Source organism: Bufo gargarizans, chromosome 8 (genome assembly GCF_014858855.1).
Source record: "Bufo gargarizans isolate SCDJY-AF-19 chromosome 8, ASM1485885v1, whole genome shotgun sequence".
Classification (NCBI taxonomy): Eukaryota; Metazoa; Chordata; class Amphibia; order Anura; family Bufonidae; genus Bufo; species Bufo gargarizans.
This window is the reverse complement of record NC_058087.1, coordinates 186,692,274-186,710,819: the sequence shown is the minus strand read 5'-3', so window position 1 is coordinate 186,710,819 and position 18,546 is coordinate 186,692,274. Positions and strand designations below refer to the sequence as shown.

Sequence of the window (18,546 nt, the reverse complement as noted above, 5' to 3'; positions counted from 1 at the left end):
TCACATCCACAGCTGCAGTCACAAGTGGTCTACTACTCCAGTCACATCCACAGCTGCAGGCACAAATTGTCTACTACTCCAGTCACATCCAGAGCTGCAGTCACAAATGGTCTACTACTCCAGTCACATCCAGAGCTGCAGTCACAAATGGTCTACTACTCCAGTCACATCCAGAGCTGCAGATACAAATGGTCTACTACTCCAGTCACATCCACAGCTGCAGACACAAATGGTCTACTACTCCAGTCACATCCAGAGGTGCAGTCACAAATGGTCTACTACTCCAGTCACATCCAGAGCTGCAGACACAAATGGTCTACTACTCCAGTCACATCCAGAGCTGCAGACACAAATGGTCTACTACTCCAGTCACATCCAGAGCTGCATTCATTCACCTATTGTCTAATACTACAGCCACAAATTGTCTAATACTCCAGTCACATCCGGAGCTGCAGCCACAAGTTGTCTACTACTCCAGTCACATCCACAGCTGCAGTCAGAAATGGTCTACTATGCCAGTCACATCTAGAGCTGCAGCAACAAATTGACTATTACTCCAGTCACATCCACAGCTGCAGTCACAAATTGTCTACTACTCCAGTCACATCCAGAGCTGCAGCAACAAATTGACTATTACTCCAGTCACATCCACAGCTGCAGTCACAAATTGTCTACTACTCCAGTCACATCCAGAGCTGCAGCAACAAATTGTCTACTACTCCAGTCACATCCACAGCTGCAGTCTCAAATTGCCTACTACTCCAGTCACATCCAGAGCTGCAGTCACAAATGGTCTACTACTCCAGTCACATCCAGAGCTGCAGTCACAAATGGTCTACTACTCCAGTCACATCCAGAGCTGCAGACACAAATGGTCTACTACTCCAGTCACATCCAGAGCTGCAGACACAAATGGTCTACTACTCCAGTCACATCCAGAGCTGCATTCATTCACCTATTGTCTAATACTACAGCCACAAATTGTCTAATACTCCAGTCACATCCGGAGCTGCAGCCACAAGTTGTCTACTACTCCAGTCACATCCACAGCTGCAGTCAGAAATGGTCTACTATGCCAGTCACATCTAGAGCTGCAGCAACAAATTGACTATTACTCCAGTCACATCCACAGCTGCAGTCACAAATTGTCTACTACTCCAGTCACATCCAGAGCTGCAGCAACAAATTGTCTACTACTCCAGTCACATCCACAGCTGCAGTCACAAATGGTCTATTGCGCCAGTCACATCCAGAGCTGCAGTCACAAATGGTCTACTACTACTCCAGTCACACCCACAGCTGCAGCCACAAATTGTCCACTACTCCAGTCACATTCAAAGCTGCAGCAACAAATTGTCTACTACTCCAGTCACATGCAGAGCTGCATTCATCATTTGTCTAATACTCCAGTCATAGCCAGAGCTATGTCAGCACAGGGGAGTCTAGATGAGGGTCTGGCGGACCCCCGGGCTCAGGCCGGTCTGCTCCTCGCTTTCAGTTTTCTGCTCCACCTGAGAGGCATTCAAGATAAATGATGAGCAAAACAAACAACTCAACACAGCGGCCGTGGCGGAGCGTCCTGTAACAGGAGGAACTGGATGGACAGATGTTACCAACAGAGACCAAATATACACACATGACAGGATTAGATACACGGCTCAGCAGACAGTATCACACAGGATAGGATTAGATACACAGCTCAGCAGACAGTATCACACAGGATAGGATTAGATACACAGCTCAGCAGACAGTACTACACAGGATAGGATTAGATACACAGCTCAGCAGACTGTATCACACAGGATAGGATTAGATACACAGCTCAGCAGACAGTATCACACATGATAGGATTAGATACACAGCTCAGCAGACAGTATCACACATGATAGGATTAGATACACAGCTCAGCAGACAGTATCACACAGGATAGGATTAGATACACAGCTCATCAGACAGTATCACACAGGATAGGATTAGATACACAGCTCAGCAGACAGTATCACACAGGATAGGATTAGATACACGGCTCAGCAGACAGTACCACACAGGAGAGGATTAGATACACGGCTCCGCAGACAGTATCACACAGGATAGGATTAGATACACAGCTCAGCAGACAGTATCACACAGGATAGGATTAGATACACAGCTCAGCAGGCAGTATCACACAGGAGAGGATTAGATACACAGCTCAGCAGACAGTATCACAGGATAGGATTAGATACACAGCTCAGCAGACAGTATCACACAGGACAGGATTAGATACACGGCTCAGCAGACAGTATCACACAGGATAGGATTAGATACACAGCTCAGCAGACTGTATCACACAGGATAGGATTAGATACACAGCTCCGCAGACAGTATTACACAGGACAGGATTAGATACACAGCTCAGCAGACAGTACCACACAGGAGAGGATTAGATACACAGCTCAGCAGGCAGTATCACACAGGATAGGATTAGATACACAGCTCGGCAGGCAGTATCACACAGGATAGGATTAGATACACGGCTCCGCAGACAGTATCACACAGGACAGGATTAGATACACAGCTCAGCAGACAGTACCACACAGGAGAGGATTAGATACACAGCTCAGCAGGCAGTATCACACAGGATAGGATTAGATACACAGCTCGGCAGGCAGTATCACACAGGATAGGATTAGATACACGGCTCCGCAGACAGTATCACACAGGATAGGATTAGATACACAGCTCAGCAGACAGTATCACACAGGATAGGATTAGATACACAGCTCAGCAGACAGTATCACACAGGATAGGATTAGATACACAGCTCAGCAGACAGTATCACACAGGAGAGGATTAGATACACGGCTCAGCAGACAGTATCACACAGGAGAGGATTAGATACACAGCTCAGCAGACAGTATCACACAGGATAGGATTAGATACACAGCTCAGCAGACAGTATCACACAGGATAGGATTAGATACACGGCTCCGCAGACAGTATCACACAGGACAGGATTAGATACACAGCTCAGCAGACAGTATTACACAGGAGAGGATTAGATACACGGCTCAGCAGACAGTATCACACAGGATAGCATTAGATACACAGCTCAGCAGACAGTATTACACAGGACAGGATTAGATACACAGCTCAGCAGACTGTATCACACAGGAGAGGATTAGATACACAGCTCCGCAGACAGTATTACACAGGACAGGATTAGATACACCGCTCAGCAGACAGTATCACACAGGAGAGGATTAGATACACAGCTCAGCAGACAGTACCACACATGATAGGATTAGATACACCGCTCAGCAGGCAGTATCACACAGGATAGCATTAGATACACAGCTCAGCAGACAGTATTACACAGGATAGGATTAGATACACGGCTCAGCAGACTGTATCACACAGGATAGCATTAGATACACAGCTCAGCAGACTGTATCACACATGATAGGTTTAGATACACAGCTCAGCAGACAGTATTACACAGGACAGGATTAGATACACAGCTCAGCAGACAGTATCACACAGGATTAGATACACGGCTCCGCAGACAGTATTACACAGGACAGGATTAGATACACAGCTCAGCAGACAGTATCACACAGGAGAGGATTAGATACAGCAGTGTATCTGGCCGGGTGCGGTCCGGAGGTATTTTGCGGTACATTCTGGGGATTTCTCGTCACATAATATGAGGGTCGCTTCCTCCATGTCTGTAATACTGGGGGGGAAGGACATTGGGACATTGCACCAGAGGATCAGAGTCGATGATCACTGCGACCCGGAACATTCTGGAAACCATCGAGGGGGTCTCTCTTCAGGAAGACGTGTATAATGGGCTCCCCGCTTAATACCCCTACTGCCCCAGTACAGGTAATGAAACTATTTGGACATTCATGTGTTAATGAGCCAGTGTTGTAAATAGAGCAGTAACGAGGTCTGTCCGCAGCTAGCCTACTTGCTGATGGTTTCCATATATATATATTTTTTGCAGGCAGTGATATGCAGGTGCCTTCGGACAATAGGCCCGTAACTCATTATTGTCCGGGACCCACCCCTTACCCTGCGTGTATCACCAAGGACGAGCTCAGCTCTGCTACATCATCCTCCAGTTACTAAAACTGCGTGGGTTTTCTTTTTTGCAGCATTTTCACGTTACGGTTAAGATGGCGGCCATCCGTCGTGTCCCCTCCCCCGCGATCTCCATGATTTCTGACCACTCCGCTATCCTATGAGATGAACGTACCGCCAGGGTCCTGTGCGGTCAGCTGACCATAGTCACGGCCGGTTCAATCCCTGACTGTTTTCTATATCTCTGCTTGCTGTCAATGAAGGAGAATATTCTTCTTTATACCTGGGGGACCCAATCCTGACCTAGTGCTTCTCACAGCTGAGGGTTTGTCACAGGTGAAGTCGGTCTAGAAAATCCTCTGTCAGGCTATAAGGCCTCATGCACACAAACACATTTGTTTTCCGTGTCCGTTCCGTTTTTTTCTTTGTGGCCCGTACTCAGAACCATTCACTTCAATGAGTCTGCAAAAAAAAAAAAAAGAAAAAATACGGAAATGACTCCGTGTGCATTCCGTATCCGTATGTCCTGCAAAAAAATTGATGTCCTATTCTTGTGTTTTGCGGTATTGTTACGATGGATCCGCAAAAAAAAAAAAAAGGATGTCACATAGATGTCATGCGGATTTTTTGCGCACTGAAAAATACATACAGTTGTGTGCATGAGCCTTTAACCTAACCAGGCCTGGTCCTGCCCAAACAACTGAGGGTTTGTTACAATGTGTCAGTGCAGATTAACCCTTGTGAGACACGGCAGCTGAATGTTTTGGCCCCGTTTGTAGTTTTTGGGGCTCATGATGTGCGAGCAGGACTAGGATGTGGCCACGAACCTCCCCTGTCTGGCCGGAGCCTGCTGCACCAGTCCTCCTTACCTTCCTAGTGACTGAATAGAATTCTAAAATGATGGTGAAGACTGACACACAGGCAGAAAACTAGCCGCTGTGAGGCAGGAGGACTGAATCTCGGTCCGTGTACCATCAGCATCACTAACGATCCTGAGCCTGTGCCCCCTCCCCCCAATCGCACCTCCTCAGATGAAGGTGAATTTGGAGAGCTTGCGCAGGTGGAGCGTTCCTCTGAAGCACATGAGTCCTTATCTCATCAGTCGCCTCCTTTATGGCAGCTGCAGGGCGGGGAATGGACCTTTGCACGATGTCGCCGGCATTTATGGAAGCGCCATCCCCACCGCTGGTGAGGTCACCTGACACGGTGCAGGGTGATCAGGCGGCGTGGTACTACAAGTTCCAGCATGTCTTGCTCTCCTTGTGTCATTGGAATGATAGGAGACCTATGTGTATATGGAGAGGGGAGGGAGGGGGCATTAGGTGGAAACGTAGGCCCCATTGATGGCGGCACATAGGCCAGATCACTTGTATGGACTGTTTCTACAATTTTCCTGCACTGGCCCCAGAGCCCTGCTCCTTCCTGGATCATGAATAGAATTCCAGAATGACAGTGAAGACTGACACAGGGAAATGAAAAGGATCAGGTGCAATTCTGTAAGGTAATGGATCTCTACAGGTCGTCTCAGGAAGCCAGGAGCAGCGGCGTGGTGGCGGCACATCGGCTAGAAGTTCCAGCGTCGGGATCGCCCCACCCCGAGCGCTTGCACAATGGCTCTGTGTAATCCTGTTAACTATTCCCCTGCCTGAGCACAGCACCAAAGTGGGATCTGGGAAAGCTGGGTGACAACCAATATGGCCACTGACGTCATGACCCAGCTTGAAACTACAGGTAGTCACCGACCACTCCCAAAAAAAGTTCTGCCCAAAACTTTCTCAACTTCTTCAATAGAGTCATCACAGCTGAGAATGGTGTGGTAGTCACCGCCATCTGGTGGGTGAAACCTGAACTGCACTGAAATAAAGCTCCAATTGCCATGCCTCTGGAGGTAAACAAGATTATATCTATTCACTGACAGCAAACAGAGATGGTGGGGGGGAAACACAAATAAACATTTTTTTCCTCCTTTTTTTACTACACTTTTTCCTTTAAAAAATGCCAGGACGTCGGGGAACGCACTCAGCGTACACCAGAGTGCATGCTCCAAATACCTGTCACATCAAGGAAGGAGGAGCGGAATCACATGTTCACATGAAGAAAGTGTAACACCCATCATAACTGCTCCAACTACAACTCTCATCATAAATCTGACCACACAGGATACTGTTGTATGACCACACGATCAAGTGACTGAAGCGGCTGCACATACAGGGAACCAGGGAGGGAAGCCGATAAATCACTGCAGATATATATTCCTGTACATAGGGGGCAGTATTATAGTAGTTATATTCTTGTACATAGGAGCAGTATTATAGTAGTTATATTCCTGTACATAGGAGGCAGTATTATAGTAGTTATATTCTTGTACATAGGAGCAGTATTATAGTAGTTATATTCTTGTACATAGGAGCAGTATTATAGTAGTTATATTCCTGTACATAGGAGCAGTATTATAGTAGTTATATTCTTGTACATAGGAGCAGTATTATAGTAGTTATATTCTTGTACATAGGAGCAGTATTATAGTAGTTATATTCTTGTATATAGGAGCAGTATTATAGTAGGTATATTCTTGTACATAGGAGCAGTATTATAGTAGTTATATCCCTTTACATAGGAGCAGTATTATAGTAGTTATATTCTTGTACATAGGAGCAGTATTATAGTAGTTATATTCTTGTACATAGGAGGCAGTATTATAGTAGTTATATTCTTGTACATAGGAGCAGTATTATAGTAGTTATATTCCTGTACATAGGAGCAGTATTATAGTAGGTATATTCTTGTACATAGGAGGCAGTATTATAGTAGTTATATTCTTGTACATAGGAGCAGTATTTTAGTAGTTATATTCCTGTACATAGGAGCAGTATTATAGTAGTTATATTCTTGTACATAGGAGGCAGTATTATAGTAGTTATATTCTTGTACATAGGGGGTAGTATTATAGTAGTTATATTCTTGCACATAGGAGGCAGTATTATAGTAGTTATATTCTTGTACATAGGAGGCAGTATTATAGTAGTTATGTTCTTGTACATAGGGGGCAGTATTATAGTAGTTATATTCTTGTACATAGGAGCAGTATTATAGTAGTTATATTCTTGTACATAGGAGCAGTATTATAGTAGTTATATTATTGTACATAGGAGCAGTATTATAGTAGTTATATTCTTGTACATAGGAGCAGTATTATAGTAGTTATATTCTTGTACATAGGAGGCAGTATTATAGTAGTTATATTCTTGTACATAGGAGGCAGTATTATAGTAGTTATATTCTTGTACATAGGAAGCAGTATTATAGTAGTTATATTCTTGTACATAGGAGCAGTATTATAGTAGTTATATCCTTGTACATAGGAGCAGTATTATAGTAGTTATATTCTTGTACATAGGATCAGTATTATAGTAGTTATAATCTTGTACATAGGAGCAGTATTATAGTAGTTATATTCTTGTACATAGGATCAGTATTATAGTAGTTATATCCTTGTACATAGGAGCAGTATTATAGTAGTTATATTCTTGTACATAGGAGCAGTATTATAGTAGTTATAATCTTGTACATAGGAGCAGTATTATAGTAGTTATATTCTTGTACATAGGAGCAGTATTATAGTAGTTATAATCTTGTACATAGGAGCAGTATTATAGTAGTTATATTCTTGTACATAGGAGCGGTATTATAGTAGTTATATTCTTGTACATAGGAGGAGTATTATAGTAGTTATATTCCTGTACATAGGGGGCAGTATTATAGTAGTTATATCCTTGTACATAGGAGCAGTATTATAGTAGTTATATTCTTGTACATAGGAGCAGTATTATAGTAGTTATAATCTTGTACATAGGAGCAGTATTATAGTAGTTATATTCTTGTACATAGGAGCAGTATTATAGTAGTTATAATCTTGTACATAGGAGCAGTATTATAGTAGTTATATTCTTGTACATAGGAGCAGTATTATAGTAGTTATATTCTTGTACATAGGAGCAGTATTATAGTAGTTATATTCTTGTACATAGGAGCAGTATTATAGTAGTTATATTCCTGTACATAGGAGCAGTATTATAGTAGTCATATTCTTGTACATAGAAGCAGTATTATAGCAGTTATATTCTTGTACATAGAAGCAGTATTATAGTAGTTATATTCTTGTACATAGGAGCAGTTATATAGCAGTTATATTCTTGTACATAGGAGGCAGTATTATAGTAGTTATATCCCTGTACATAGGAGCAGTATTATAGTAGTTATATTCTTGTACATAGGAGGCAGTATTATAGTAGTTATATTCTTGTACATAGGAGCAGTATTATAGTAGTTTTACTCTTGTACAGAGTAGTAGTAGTATTATAGTAATTATTGTCTTGTATGTAGGGGTCAGTATATTTCCCAGTCATACATACATTATGGCGAGACGTAATTTCTGGTCTGAACTCATTTTTATTTATGGAGAATCTCAGACTCGGGGAACAGTTATAGAAAATAATAGCTGATAAGATATGGACCCGATTTTGTTTTACATAGAAAACAGACAAGATGAAAGATTCTTATATTGTAAATAAATTGTTAAAAAAAATCTGGAGAAAAAAAACTTCTGTGACATAACATTATATATAAATGTGTATTTCTCTTTCTTTCACTTTACATTCTGGTATCTCTATAGAAGAATCTCTCCACCGTCTCGTTGTCGCTCGGCCCGGGGGGCACCGTACAGACCTCGCCCCCTCCTGGTTGCTGACAGTCTTGGTCCTTTATATAGAAACATATACAAATCATCTTAGGAAAATAGAAATGTCGCAGGTCACGCGCCAGGCCGTCTCCTTAAACTGTATTTTTGGTCGATTCTTCAGTTGTATATTGCTGCTGTTGTCAAGGCTCATTCAATGGGCACAAACTGGTATAATTACGCGTGTACATTCCGCCCACGGGGGACAAATATGCTCGGGACATGGCGGCTTCAGTCAATTATACCCCACTGGTAATGAACTGGTGTACCTGTCATACAAACTGGATGTATTGATGTACCTGTCACACAAACTGGATGTATTGAATGTTTGCCAGAGAGGTGGCGTACCTTGGCATGGGTAGCATTCCTAGACCTAATTTGGGGTGTTGCTTTAATACCCCAGAACCAATAAATTGATATGAAGACATTCAACTTGGCCTTGGTTCCATAAAATGGAGTTTAGAACAGAACTTCAGACACCATCGATGGTCCTCTACTTGGCAAAACACCATTATGGTGTCCACCAGATCTAAAACTTGGATGTTATTTCAAGAATCTTGGGTTATCAGACATCGAGGCACTCATGTGGCAGTCAACCAGTTTGGGTTAGTGGACCTTTCGTACCCACTGGTTTGGACTGACAGATGGTTGACAAGTGGCTTTACGAGTCATTGATGTTGACCATCACCAAGGTGTGGTGTGGCACGGGCAGTGACTGGCATCTCCGGCACAGATGTCAATGAGTTGTGGTGTGCCTGGGAGACGTCCGGCACAGTGTACAAGTGGTTGTGACATAGGTCGGCAGTGTTGGCGTACATCGGAGGTTGACGTGGTGAGTCCACCATTTTATTGGCTGTCTCTGTGGTGAAGTGAGACCGGCGGTGAGCCGATATGTCCTTTAGACAGGCACTATTTTGGAGGCGTTGCCCGTGACTCATAAGCCGGAAGGCTCCTTCAGCTGTGACGGAGTGCCGTTCATCTTCTCGTTCAGCCGGCTGACCCGATAGGACTCGTAGTGGATGTTGTGGGTTATGTCCTTCAGGTCCTGAAGGTTGGATCTATGGGAGAAGGTCAAAACATTACAGCACTCCATCTTATTAACAATCTACCTAAAGGACACCTACTTCTAGGTTAAGATGTGGGCCCAAAGCCCGAGGCTGCACTACTGATACGTATACTCATTCTGACATCAGTTTTCACATATATATTCAGTCTACTTAGGATGTAGTTAGTGATTTTTAATCCACTAAGCTCTACTAGGATGTTGGTCCTGGCTGGGTAGGTTAAAGGGGTTTTCCATTCTAAGTCATCAGCATCTGATTGGTGGGGGTCCGACTCTCAGAACCCGCGACGATCAGCGTTTGAAGAGGCTGCAATGCTGTGGTGAGTGCTCATAGCATACCAAGGACAGTGCCATACATTGTATAGTGGCTGCACTTGGTATTGCAGCCCAGGTCCATTCACTTGAATAAGACTGACCTGCACATAGGCCGTGAGGTAACCGGCTTAGAAAGAGGCTGTGGCACTTATGGGAGCACCGTGGCCTCTCCAAACAGGAGTCGGACCCTCAATTACCTGTCCTGAGGATAGGCCATCCATATCAAATTCCCTTTAACCCTTGACATACCACTCCTATACTATAGAGATGGTGGTGAATACTGTAGCCTCGCTGTCGGCCATGTTTTCTGCTTTTTACCTCTAGGACACTCGGCTCCTGTTTCGTCCACATCATTTTTTAATAAATTCAGAAAAAATAATAAAAAATTTTTTTCCTTTCTTTTTAGCTCACCTGATCAGCAAATCTCTCAGATCGGCGAATTCACAGTGCGAGGTGTTCTCCACTGCAATGAAGAGACAGAAATGTTACCTGTGGGGTGCAGGACGCTCGGGGAGTCCGGCTAGGCATGTATTCACATTCCAGTGCGATCTATAGGACTACAACTTCAAAGGATCTCCCACCTTTACATGACAAATGACCCCCTCCCCCCATAATAAAAGCCCTTTTGTGGGCGTTCCTCCTGACACAGCTGCTCTATGGGGCTCTTCTAAATCCTCCCGGCTGATCCCTCCCCCCCCCCCCCCATGAACAATGGAGGGCGGCCGGGGTCCTGGCCGTAAATGAATGCCGCCCCTCCTCTCATTATTAGAAGTAAGGAATTAATCTGGTAATGAGTTAAAGAAAAAGTTTTCGGGTTTTGACCTTCAGATGACTTTTGTGTTACTCATTCGCACATGTGAAATGGAACAGGGAAGAATTAAAATGTCACTGCGCCAAGTTTAAAGCGCCTCCCCTTATGAGTACCGGCCCTTTAAGATGGCTGTCGACATTCACATTAGGTCAGACTCCCGTGGGTGATGAATGCTTTTGGCTGGAATATCCCTTTAATCAGACATGGTTCCTCTCCGTCTCTGGATTATGAGGATTTCCGGATTATCGGATGCCAGATTACAGGAACGTCCCCATGTCGACTGCTTATGAATGGTAATCTCTATTGGTTTGGCTCTGGGGTTTTATTCAGGGAGATGTCTCCCCCCAGCACTGCGTGCTCATGTCAGGCGGCAGCTGGAAAGCCTCCATCATCGCTTGCTCTCTTCATGACCTGCCTGCACACATCCCCCTGTGATGGAGAACAGATGCAGCAGGCAGCCACCAGAGAGGGGGAGCGGGATGGACTATGGGGGGGGGGGATCAGGCATCGGCAGCCATTAATCCATAGGTGTGAGGAGGAAAGAAGCAGCTTCCATATTGAATGTGCGCTGAGCTACTATCATACTGGTCATACTGGTGATACTGGTGCCTGGAGAACATGATTATTTAACATCAGATTAGCTGTGGAATGAACGGGGAGGAGGAAGATTGACAGGGTGTCTTAGGACGCCTCACCTTCTATGATGCCCCACTTGGTCTTTCGTCCTAGGATCCTCCTGCCGTTGACCTGATGTTCCTCGTCCGTCCCTACCACGGCAAAAGGTATCTTCTCCTGCCAGAGCGAAATGCAGATCCAATTATATTACATAGTAGGCTGGGGTTATGTTACAGTGTATCAGTGCAGATAACCGCTATCAGCCCAGCAGAGAGATTTTCATAGGACTGACTACACTGATACTTTGAAACAAACTCTCAACTATGTAAAAAAAAAAAATTAAAGGATGTTTCTATTTACTGACAGCAAGCAGAGAGTGGCTATGAAGAGCTCTCTCCCTGTTCAGGCTCTGCTATAAGTCACTGTATAGGCATACGCCTGGGTGCACCACCAATGAGGCCAGGTGAGGCAGCACCAGGTTGGGGAAAGAGAGGGGCAGCCGAAGGGCCATGGAAGGGGTAAGGTTTAGGAATTGGCCGTTTCAGTTTTTGCCTCAGGCAGCAGAAAGGCTAGGTGCACCCCTGGGCATAGCCTCCCTTGTATACCGATAAATGGTGTATCCATACCCGTATTTTGCTGTTTAGTAAAGCCTCTGTGGGGTCTTCGTCCAGCTCTGGTTGGGGGTACACACTGATTCCATGGGTCTGCAGGTCCTTCCTTATCTGTAGGAGACATGTAATAGCGTTAAGGGGGCCCCTTCTTCTCACTTATAAGCCGCAGGTCATTGCTGTACAGCCAGGTGGCAGCACAGTTCAATCCACCCTGATGGACCCATACCTCAGGAGATATCTTCTATCCATTAGGCTATATTAGTGGAGGAGAAGACATATAGACTGCAGGTTCCCCACACTGGGCGCATACGGTAAGTATCCGGGTCATTCTGCATCTGACACTTACCCTCTGTTTGAACTCTTCCCTCTCTTCCAATGTGAGTGTGTCCGCTTTCGCAATGATGGGAACTACATTCACGATACGGCCTAGGCGTTTCATGAATTCGAGGTCCAGCGGTCTCAGCCTGAAGATGGGAGCAATGTAATTGAGGGAATGTTCTTAAAGTGATAATATTACCATTCTCAGAAATCAGACTGACTGTACAGTTCTTGATACTGACTGAAACAGAGTACCTGCCATTTATGGGAAACTCTGCAGTCTATAGTTATTACATGTCAAAGGACAAAGTTTTGACTGCAATGGAACCCACACCTGGGGGCGCTGTTGCATTAATGTCTATGTAAAGTAGAGCTTTTTAATGTGCTGGTGAAAAGCGGTACTGCAGGTGAGAAAATCGAGATTATATTTCCCAGTGGGATTGATGACATGGCTGACAATCAGGGATGTACCACGTCCCGTTCTGTGACTTCATGAGGTCCTAGGTACAGCCTGCCCTTCTTTTACTCTATAATATTGCTCACCAGTGGCCTGTGGGGGGGATGAAGTAGATGCAGCTGTGAATACGTGAGTCTGGAATTCTGCGTTTCCGGTTGACCAGGATCTCCTCTCTCAGGTATTTCTCATATTGCTCATGGATGTATTTAATAATTGGTTCCCAGCTAGAACATTATAGGAAATAAAAATACAATGAGATAAATGCACATCTAATACCGGTTAAGATTCAGATCCTGGTTTACAACAATTACACTGAACAAAAATATAAACACAACACTTTCGGTTTTGCTCCCATTTTGCATGAGCTGAACTCAAAGATCTGAAACATTTTCTACAGACACAGAAGACCCATTACTCTCAAATATTGTTCACAAATCTGTCTAAATCCATGTTAGTGAGCGCTTCTCCTTTGCCCAGATAATCCATCCCACCTCACAGTGGTGGCATATCCAGGCGCTGATTAGACAGCATGAATATTGCACAGGTGTGCCTTAGACTGCCCCCAATAAAAGGCCACTCTGAAATGTGCAGTCTGATCACACAGCACAATGCCACAGATGTCGCAACGTTTGAGGGAGCGTGCAATTGGCGTGCTGACTGCAGGAATGTCTACCAGAGCTGTTGCCCGTGCAATGAATGTTCATTTCTCTACCATAAGCCGTCTCCAAAGGCGTTTCAGAGAATTTGGCAGTACATCCAACCGGCCTCACAACCGCAGACCACATGTAACCACACCAGCCTAGGACCTCCACATCCAGCATGTTCACCTCCATGATCGTCTGAGACCAGCCACCCGGCAGCTGCAGCAACAGTCGGTTCGCATAACCAAAGAATTTCTGCACAAACTGTCAGAAACCGTCTCAGGGAAGCTCATCTGCTCGTCGTCCTCATCGGGGTCTGGACCTGACTGCAGTTCGTCGACGTCACCGACCTGAGTGGGAAAATGCTCACATTCGATGGCGTCTGGCACGTTGGAGAGGCGTTCTGTTCACGGATGAGCCCTGGTTTTCACTGTTCAGGGCAGATGGCAGACAGCGTGTGTGGCGTCGTGTGGGTGAGCGGTGTGCTGACGTCAACGTTGTGGATGGAGTGGCCCAAGGTGGCGGTGGGGTTATGCTATGGGCAGGTGTATGTTATGGACAACGAACACAGGGGCATTTTAGTGATGGCATTTTAAATGCACAGAGATACCGTGACGAGATCCTGAGGCCATTGTTGTGCCGTTCATCCACGACCATCGCCTCATGTTGCAGCAGGATAATGCACGGCCCCATATTGCAAGGATCTGTACACAATTCCTGGAGGCTGAAAACATCCCAGTCCTTGCACGGTCAGCATACTCACCGGACATGTCACCCACTGAGCATGTTTGGGATGCTCTGGATCGGCGTATACGACAGCGTGTTTCAGTTCCTGCCAATATTCTGCAACTTCGCAGCTATTGAAGAGGAGTGGACCACCATTCCACAGGCCACAATCAACAACCTGATCAACTCTATACCACGGAGATGTGAGGCAAATGGTGGCCACACCAGATACAGACTGGTTTTCTGACTCTCCCCAGTAAGGCAAAACTGTGCACATTTCAGAGTGGACTTTTATTGTGGGCAGTCTAAGGCACACCTGTGCAATTTTCATGCTGTCTAATCAGCACCTTGATATGTCACACCTGTGAGGTGGGATGAATTATCTCGGCAAAGGAGAAGCGCTCACTAACACAGATTTAGACAGATTTGTGAACAATATTTGAGAGTAATGGGTCTTTTGTGTATGTAGAAAATGTTTCAGATCTTTGAGTTCAGCTCATGCAAAATGGGAGCAAAACCGAAAGTGTTGCGTTTATATTTTTGATCAGTGTAGATGCATCGAGAACCATGTCTCTTAATACCTTATATCTAAAACATAGCTAACAAAGAACAAAAAAGTTCCAGACCTTTGTAGAGACCAGACCATAATAAAGTCCCTTGTTATAAATAGACTAGATCAAGATACAGGGTCAATAGCTTTTAGATAGATCTAGAACCCAAGCATCATCACTGTTACTCAAGGGTTACTCAAGACAGATCTGAGACACAGAATAACCCTTCTAGGTCAATTTACAAGCAATATAACAGTAATCCTAAAGTAAAAAATGATCATGAAGAGTAGAGAACAGGTCCCATGTAGATTTGGAACCCAGACTAATTTGCTCTAGTGCCCTAACTGCCAATCCAGAACATGTGACCTATCTTTTAACATAGTGCTAGAGCAGGTTATAGGAATCTAAGGGTAAACTGTCCTCCTGATGTTGGGGTTTACAACAGTTTTTAGTTTTTTTTAGGTACCTAAAGATTCAAGGATTGTTCTAGAGCTCTGAGTAGACGAAAAAAAAGGTGATGTCTAGAACCCTTGGGATAGTAGTAGTCATGGATTACATAGTTTATGGTTTTGCACTAGTCTCATATTATATTTGACAAAAAAATAGTAGATATAGAACCTATGGTTTGTGTGGGTCTTGATGGATCTAGAACAGAATGCCGTAATGTTAACCTTACAGTAGATGTCTAGAACACAGGCTTTAAGAGTCCTAGATGAATCTAGAACAGGCTCCAGTAACATCAGTCTCAGAGACTATTCTAAAGCTGTAGGTTGAACATTAATCCCAAAGTATATGAACATATTGTTCTAGAGTAGATGGAAAGTTCATCATACAGTACAGTATGTTATCCATGACTAATCTAGAACAAGCTATAATGACATCAGTCTCCCTGCAGCTGTAGGACCCAGGACATGCTGATTCCCGATGTGTTTAGAGTAGACATATCTAGAACAGTCTACAGTATTGTGTTTACCAGTTTTGATTGTTAATCTGATCTCCAAATCCTGGCGTGTCGATCACCGTGAGCCTCATTTCCATCCCTCTCTCCTCGATCACTGCAGGTGGACAAAGTAAAGATGGTCAATAGGATGTCTAATCTCTGAACGCTCAACCCTGTTCTATCACATCTCCATGAGGTTCCAGATCTGTATGTCCAGCACCTGATTAAAGAAGACACCTCACCTTGACTGACGGCTTTCATTTCCAAAGTTTTAGGAATCCCGGCCCCGGGAGCTTTGCGGATCACTTTTGACTTGAACAAAGTATTCACAAGTGTGGATTTGCCCAAACCGCTCTGACCTACAAACAACATGGAGAACATAAAGAGCAGCTCCGCTGATATACGGGACGGGGGGGGGGGGGGGGGGGACGACATTCTCCAAAGTATGCCCTGAAAGTTTTGACCATGATGCTTTGTGACAAAGTTCTACAGGGGTCTTGGGCAAGGAGAGCTTCTATCTCCTCCACTAGTGAGTGAGGGAATGGAAATGCGTTACATGACAGATTCTTCTCCATTCACAGCCAAAGATGGATTCAGAATTCCTAAGAGCAGAGAATTGTGGGAGCTTTGGGGGCAGTCACACAGACAGAGCTGCCAGGGGTGGAGCCAACGCCGCTGTCTGTTTCCATCAGAATTGTGAAAGCAGCCTTGGATGTGAATGGAGAAAAAAAAGCAATAGATGACTAAAATCTGTGGAGAATCAGTAAAGTATTTGAGAAGTTGAACTTTTTCTGTAGATTATAGCAAGTGAAGTCATGGTGGAGTTATCCGAAGACATGGCCCGTTTTATAGAAACTGGGGCCCTGCTTGTCAAAGTAGACGCCTTTACCACTACTTCCTTTTTTCTAGTCATTTCAGACCATAAAATACCACCATATAGTGTCAAAATAAAGCTACATATACATCCAGTATAGTACCGCCATATAGCACCCAAATGATATGCAATATATGAAAAAACGAATATAAAGAGACCACATAATACCATCATATAATGCGAAGACAACCTATATAATACTGCCATATAGTGGACAAATTATATGTGCAGAGGCTGTGGGCTGCTTGCCGGTTAGGCCTTTCGTCAACTGATCGTAGGGAACATGCACCCTCATCATCACTGGGGTACTTAAGGCACCTTCCCCTGTAGGAAGTTGCCTGAGCAACTGGTTCCTGCGAAAGTATGCTGTATTCATTTGTCTGCCTGTGTACCGACCACTGCCTGTTTACTTGACTCTGGCCCTCTACTGCCTTACCTGACCTGTGTCTGACCTCCGCATTGATCCGTTGCTGGCTGCTTTGACCTTGGATTGTTTATCTTGTACTCTGCGCCTTCCCTGACCTCTGGCCTGTCCCTGACTATGGTTCTACAACTGGTCCTGCCCATAGAGTTCCATCATGTTGTGTGAACTGGGGCCTGTCGCTCATTGCATGATGATGTGAAGCTAAGTGCTGATCACCATGATGAACACCACCATAGCATCCAATCCATTACACCTGTTGTCTTTCTAGTCAGTACACACTGGTAAAAAAAAGTGAAAGTTACTGGATGCAGATGGCAGCGTCTCCACTTTCCCTGAGCTGTGCTCTACATAACTGTGTGGCGGTATGTTGTGTAAGCGGTATAGAGATGTGGATAATGATGACTCAAAGGAAAGGAGTTCACACCATCCAGTTTTTGGATTTGTAGTGAAAGGCTGCACTCAATTAAGGTTTGAGTTTATATAGCAGGTCAGTCTCTGGATGATGATGTCATAATGAGGGCAGCGATGTCACACAGCCCATGTAGAAGGTAAGTCTGTGACTGGATGATGATGTCATAACAAGGGCAGTGAGGTCACACAGCCCATGTAGCAGGTAAGTCTGTGACTGGATGATGATGTCATAACGAGGGCAGTGAGGTCACACAGCCCATGTAGAAGGTAAGTCTGTGACTGGATGATGATGTCATAACGAGGGCAGTGAGGTCATACAGCCCATGTAGCAGGATCAGTACAGGATAAGTAATGTGTGTACACAGTGACTCAGTTCATTACTAGAGATAGATGGTGATGTCATAATGAGGGCAGTGAGGTCACACAGCCCATGTAGCAGGTAAGTCTGTGATTGGATGGTGATGTCATAATGAGGGCAGTGAGGTCACACAGCCCATGTAGAAGGTAAGTCTGTGACTGGATGATGATGTCATAACAAGGGCAGCGAGGTCACACAGCCCATGTAGCAGGTAAGTCTGTGACTGGATGATGATGTCATAATGAGGGCAGTGAGGTCACACAGCCCATGTAGAAGGTAAGTCTGTGACTGGATGATGATGTCATAACGAGGGCAGTGAGGTCACACAGCCCATGTAGCAGGTAAGTCTGTGACTGGATGATGATGTCATAATGAGGGCAGTGAGGTCACACAGCCCATGTAGAAGGTAAGTCTGTGACTGGATGATGATGTCATAACGAGGGCAGTGAGGTCACACAGCCCATGTACCAGGTAAGTCTGTGACTGGATGATGATGTCATAACGAGGGCAGTGAGGTCACACAGCCCATGTAGCAGGTAAGTCTGTGACTGGATGATGATGTCATAACGAGGGCAGTGAGGTCACACAGCCCATGTAGCAGGTAAGTCTGTGATTGGATGGTGATGTCATA

At 44.7% G+C, this 18,546-nt stretch overlaps 1 protein-coding gene across 1 annotated transcript in view; it reads right to left on the bottom strand.

Annotated features, from left to right (window-relative positions):
• Positions 1-8,479: 8,479 nt before the first annotated feature.
• Positions 8,480-18,546, bottom strand: part of SEPTIN12 (septin 12) — a 72,169-nt gene continuing 62,102 nt past the window's right edge. Inside the window, exons 4-11 of the mRNA XM_044303783.1 lie at positions 16,091-16,207; positions 15,882-15,963; positions 13,077-13,214; positions 12,562-12,679; positions 12,231-12,326; positions 11,685-11,781; positions 10,590-10,641; positions 8,480-9,858 (exon numbers count right to left, since the gene is read on the bottom strand). Coding sequence (XP_044159718.1) covers positions 9,735-9,858; positions 10,590-10,641; positions 11,685-11,781; positions 12,231-12,326; positions 12,562-12,679; positions 13,077-13,214; positions 15,882-15,963; positions 16,091-16,207 — 824 coding nt within the window. The 3' untranslated portion in view covers positions 8,480-9,734. The remainder of the gene's footprint in view (positions 9,859-10,589; positions 10,642-11,684; positions 11,782-12,230; positions 12,327-12,561; positions 12,680-13,076; positions 13,215-15,881; positions 15,964-16,090; positions 16,208-18,546) is intronic.